Source organism: Amblyraja radiata, unplaced genomic scaffold, assembly GCF_010909765.2.
Source record: "Amblyraja radiata isolate CabotCenter1 unplaced genomic scaffold, sAmbRad1.1.pri scaffold_473_ctg1, whole genome shotgun sequence".
In the NCBI taxonomy this organism is placed as follows: domain Eukaryota; kingdom Metazoa; phylum Chordata; class Chondrichthyes; order Rajiformes; family Rajidae; genus Amblyraja; species Amblyraja radiata.
In genome coordinates, this window is record NW_022630559.1 from 21795 (window position 1) to 27587 (window position 5793).

General features: G+C 51.0%; 1 protein-coding gene across 1 annotated transcript; it reads left to right on the top strand.

Annotated features, from left to right (window-relative positions):
* The first annotated feature begins 2982 nt into the window (after positions 1-2982).
* On the top strand, positions 2983-5367 carry LOC116970007. The gene has a single exon (XM_033016758.1). The coding sequence runs from the start codon at positions 2983-2985 to the stop codon at positions 5365-5367; it is 2385 nt and encodes a 794-aa protein (XP_032872649.1).
* Positions 5368-5793: the final 426 nt, after the last annotated feature.

Consider the following 5793-nt stretch of genomic DNA (forward strand, 5'->3'; position numbering starts at 1 on the left):
CACTGGGCGACGGGATCGATGTGAAGGTTGCGCAGCCAAGTGAGTAGATTTAGTTAAATCTCCTCTTGGTCCTTCCTCGTATCCTGGCGTAGCAGGGTAATTCGCTGACTTGCGTCAGTTGGTGGGACGACATCCGAACGTTGCGGTTGTGGGCACTGGGATAGGGCCGTCTCGAGGATTATCCTAGTCTGATCGAGCGGATAAAACACCCCGTAGAGGGGACCGTAGACGGTATATAAGAGGAGTGCACTGTGTATAGGAAGTTAACTAGTATTGAGACGTTAACCGAGAACAAGGTACCCCCATTACTCACAGAAAGTCCGCTTTAAAGTGGCTGAGTGAGATACGGCGGAACCAAGGACTCTAGGTTAACCCTGAAAGAGTTAGCAAGTATTGAGTGTTAACCGAGACCAATGTACCCCCATATCACACAGAAAGTCCGCTTTAAAGTGACTGAGTGAGATACGGCGGAACCAAGGACTCCAGGTTAGCCCTGAAATATTGTTGTGATATTTGTGTAATAAAGTTAACTACTCTTGAGTGTTAACCGAGACCAAGGGGACTCCGTATCTCACAGAAAGTCCGCCTTAGACTGGTTGTTAAGAGAGGAAATCCTCCACGCGAAGGTCAGGAATTGAAGTGACCGAATGAGATACGGCGGAACCAAGGACTCACGGTTAACCCTGAAATATTGTGTGTAATAGTATAAGTATAAAAATGGGTAATGGTATGGACACCAGTGGTCACCCAGACCGGCCATTACATCAGCTATGTTTCTTGCATCCAGAAATGGCGGAGACTTTTAGGCGTATGTCGGGAGAACTAATTCATAAACTGGGGAAGGATGAATGGCCTGAAGGGGGTTCCAAGGATATGGGTGTGTTGTCAAGGGCCCAAAGTGTAATATGGAAAATGGATTAAAAAAATATATATAAAAAGGCCATTCAGTTGTGGATCGATCATTGTAACAGAGACAAGGCACGGTCTTTAACGGCCAGTTGGCAGAATAATGCCTTGAAACTAGGAATACCCCTGACCGAGGGGGGTCAGGAGAAGTCAGCGACAGTACTAAAACAGGAATGCAGGCATGCTAAGGAAAGTAAGGATCGTCAGCAGAGAGAGAGACAAAATAAGGCCAAGATAGATAAAGACTTACGTAAGTCGGTGGCTGGCATAGATTTGGGAGGTGACGACGAGGAGGAGGTAGAGGATTATCATTGGGGAGTCCGTGGAGCACCCCCGCTGAACCAGCCTGCCCCCGTTGCCAGTCCAGTATCTGCTCCTTCAATTCCCGCTACCCGATCCAAGATTAAAACTTGTCCTTCACAGATGTCAGTTTCCAAATCTCCCGTACCCTTGCTGAACCCCAGAAGACGGTCCCATTCAGGGGAGACCACCGGGAAGACAGTTGCCCCCAGTGCCCCCCCTCGCAGGCCGACTCCCTCCGTACTCACCTGGTGCCCCACAATCCGCTGACTCCGTGGGAGGCAGAACTAAACTGAACCCCCGGAACAAACCCAAAAAGAATATGGCACAGCGGCGAACACAATCCCCCTCCAGCTCCACCTTTTCGACTTCCGACGATAATAACGAATGGGAGAGTGAAGGGGACACACGGCATCTGAAGACAGAGATGAGAGAAGGGAGGAAGAGGCTAGAAGGGCTAGGAAGAAGAAGCACTCCCCACGCGCAAGACAACTGCCAATGAGAACAGTCCCGAATCCTGCAGCCGCCGGGGTGGCCGTTGTAGCAGGAGGGCCCCCTGCGACCATCCAGGTGTATGCTCCGTGGAAACCAAACGATATGTTGATAATCCTGAATGGGGCACCAGTCAAGTGCCCAGGACGATTTGTGGAGTTCATCGGCAACATGCTGGACGCCTACCAAGCCGTCTCTTTGGATGCCTGGAGTCTGGTCAGACAATCCCTGAATCGAACGCAGTGGGGCAAGTTCCTCACCCAGCTGGGGCACAATGACCACGCTGCTATGGAAGCCGTGCACCCGGGAGTTGCCGGAGATGAACAGCGGAAGACCCTACTCCTGGCGGCTCTCGAAGCGACCCTGAGAAAACCTATTGACTTGCCCAAGGTACTGGATCAGAAACCCAAGCGAAATGAGGACCCCGAGGACTTTTTGGAAAGATTTAAGGATATGTATGGCTCGCATGCTGGGGACCAGAACTTTAACACCGGTCAGCAATCTCCCCAGTTCTGTGCTACACTAATGCTCTGCTTGCCCGACGGTGTCGGTACCAGCGTTAAGACAAATAATCTAAATTGGACCGGCATGACCACCCCTGATATGTGCCGTGCCGTATGTGCATTATGGAAGAGAGGAGAAGCTAGGGATCCACCAGCAAAGGTAAAGACGGAATATGTTATCACCCGAGAGCAGCCGCCAGAACACAAGGGACCTCCGCACGCAGAGACTCGAGGATACCAGATGGAGCACCAGCCCTGCTTTCCGGTATGGATGGATAGCCAGCACAACACGTACCCTTTCCCTTGGGGACATCCGAACGGACCTAATGCCTCCCCGTACAGGCCACCATATGCACCCCGTGGAGGTAACAACCAGCGGCCATATGGAGGAATAGGATGGGGACCAAGAAAACCCTTGATTTGTTATGAATGTGGAGGCAACGGTCACATGCGCCGACATTGTCCAAGTGATAACCAGCAAGGAGCAAGACGAGGAAGTGGCCAGGGACAATACGGACAACCTGGACAGCAAGGTCAACAAGGACCCCGAGGAGGGGACCCAGGTCCAACTCCCTCCTTCCAAGGAATACACCAAAACCCCTTTGAAAATTGACCACCAAAGATGCTGTCGATATCCCCAACAAGGAGGAATGACAGTATCCCGGAGCCACACCTGAAGATGATAGCTAATAATGAATCACACTCCTTCCTTGTTGATACCGGAGCAACTGTTTCATCAGTGCAATGTTCCTTAGCCCTCCAGACTACTGGACAGCATGAAATGTTACAAGGCTTTGATGGAATCCCCCACCCTTATCGCCTAACTGTACCAGTGTCTGTCCAGTATGAAGGAATCCGCATTCTGCACCAATTCGTGGTGACTAACAATTTGGACATTAATGTTTTGGGACGAGACCTACTTTGTCGACTACAGCTTCTGCTTGTATGTCAGCCGCATCCCATAGAGATTGAACACGCTCAACATCGACAGTGCTATCAGCATCGAACCCCCCAGTGGTGGAGCCTGGACTTGGAGGACCAAGAACACCATGTCACACTTGCCTATGATGCGAGTGGATCCAACTCGGAACTGGAGCAATTCTTTGGGCCCCATGAGGGCAGTCAGTGGACCATCACCGAGTTGGCTACCGTAACCGGTCGGGAAGGAGAAGCATTGGCCGTGTCAATATCTATGTCCAACTGGAGGCAAAGTCCTGGCATCGCACCTCATCTTACGCTAAAAGTATACCTTCCATATACCGCCAAAGATCTCGGACCAATGGTTTTTCACGCCTTGAAGGGATCAGATGAAAATATCCAAGGCCCCCAGCAAGTTACCTCCGATCTGTCCATTACCCATTCACCCACCCGACCTACTCGGGAGGGTACCTTGAGACACCATAAGGGCCGAGATATTGTGGAATTTACTGATCCGGAAGTATGGGCGAATGATCAGACTCAAGTAGGACTTACAAATGTTGAGCCAGTCCTGGTGCAGGTCAAGCCAGGTGCAGCCATGCCATCTACACGACAATATCCCTTGAAAGTCCAGGCCGTACCCTGTATCGACAGGTTACTCAAAGGACTATTGGAGCAGGGTATTTTGATCACATGCCAGTCCTGCTGCAACACACCAATTCTCACAGTCCCAAAACCAGGAAAGCCGAATCAGTATCGTCTAGTCCAGGACCTGCGGGCCATTAATGCCATAGTACAACCATTACATGCTCTTGTTCCTAACCCAGCACATATTCTTGCTACCATCCCGGCTAAAGCAACCGTCTTTGGATCGGTGGATCTCCAACATGCCTTTTTCTCGATTCCTTTACATCCAGACTGTCAGTACCTGTTCGCATTCACCTATAATGGACAACAGTATACATGGACCAGATTGCCACAGGGCTTTGTAAACTCACCGACCCTATTTTCTCGTTGTCTGCAACAGCAGTTACAAAACCTTCAGTTACCTGAGGGGTCTGCATTGATCCGGTACGTTGATGACCTTTTAGTGGCCAGTGAAACGGAGGAGCAGAATAGGGAAGCTATAATTTTGTTGTTGAACTTTGTGAAGACATTGGGGTACGTTGTGTCCCCCTCCAAAGTACATGTCGGTCAAAAGGAGGTGAAATTCCTTGGAGTCATAATCTCCGCAGATGGCCGTCGGTTGGACGAGAGCCGCACTGACCCCATTTATAGAACAGCACCTCCCACGTCAGCCAGGGGAATGCGACAGTGGCTGGGAATGATCAACTACTGCCGTCAGTGGATTCCGAATGTGGCCCTGGACATAAAGCACCTGACCCCTTACACCAGCGAGGAAAGTACCTTTGTGTTGTCAGGTGAAGCCTTGACAGCGTTCAATAATCTACGAGAGGCCCTGCAGAAGGCTCCTGCGCTGGGGCGACCCCTGTATGATAGACCTTTTCAGCTCTATTGTACCGTCCTGGGCGAATGTGCCACTGCGGTTTTGACCCAGCTGCATGGGGATAAGCACCGACCAGTGGCGTATTATTCATCCAAGTTAGACCCTGTGGCACTGGGGTATCCCCATTGTACACAGATTCTGACAGCGGTATACAATAGTCTTCAGTCGGCAGCCAACCTGACTCTCCAGCAGGACATTACCGTATATTCCTCCCACTCTGTGACCGCCCTACTGGGACAACTCCAGACCCAGCATTTGACCTCAGCCAGACAAAATAAATATGAGATCTACCTGTTGAATAATCCCAAGCTACAGTTCCGGCACTGCACCACTATCAACCCCGCTGCGTTTCTCTGCTCTCCTCCTGACCCCCTCGCTCCATGCGACCATAACTGCTTGGAGGCTATTCTCACAGATACCAGTCCGCGCCCTGACCTTAGCGATCAACCTCTAGCCTCTCCAGATTTGATCCTCTATACCGATGGAAGTTCGTCCATCAACGAGCAGGGACGCCGTCTGTCAGGCTTTGTGGTAGTTAAACAAAATGGAACCTTGCTGGATTGTGGCAGTTTTGACCCACCGTTTTCAGCTCAGCAGGCCGAGTTGTTTGCCCTCACCCGAGCCTGTGTCCTCGCGGAGGGGCACTCCGTCAATATTTACACCGACTCCCGATACGCATTTGGAGTCGTTCACGATTTCGGACAGTTACGGACAGAGATTCCTCACCTTGACGGGCAATAAGATTGCCAATCAGATCCTGGTCTCTGACCTGTTGAATGCTGTCCTCCTGCCCTCTGCGGTAGCCGTAATTAAATGTGCGGCTCACACGACAGGAGATTCCCCGGTCCAAATCGGTAACAGGTTGGCTGACGAAGCGGCTAAGTGTGCTTCACGCGGTAGATTTAAAGTGGTGGGTAGTATGATGAGGCAGGTGAAAAGCCTTTATATGGGCTCGTCTGAATTTGAGAAACCTATGCCAACCATGAATGATGTATTGCTCTTACAGGGGGACGCCTCTGTTGATGTTATAATAGAATGGGAGCAGCTGGGCTGTCAGAAGGCTGATTCCGGATTGTGGCTTACGCCGGCCGGACAGACCTGTATGACAGACCAGTTAGCGACCTGGGTCATTGATTGCCTACATCTAGCCAATCACTGTGGGGCCAC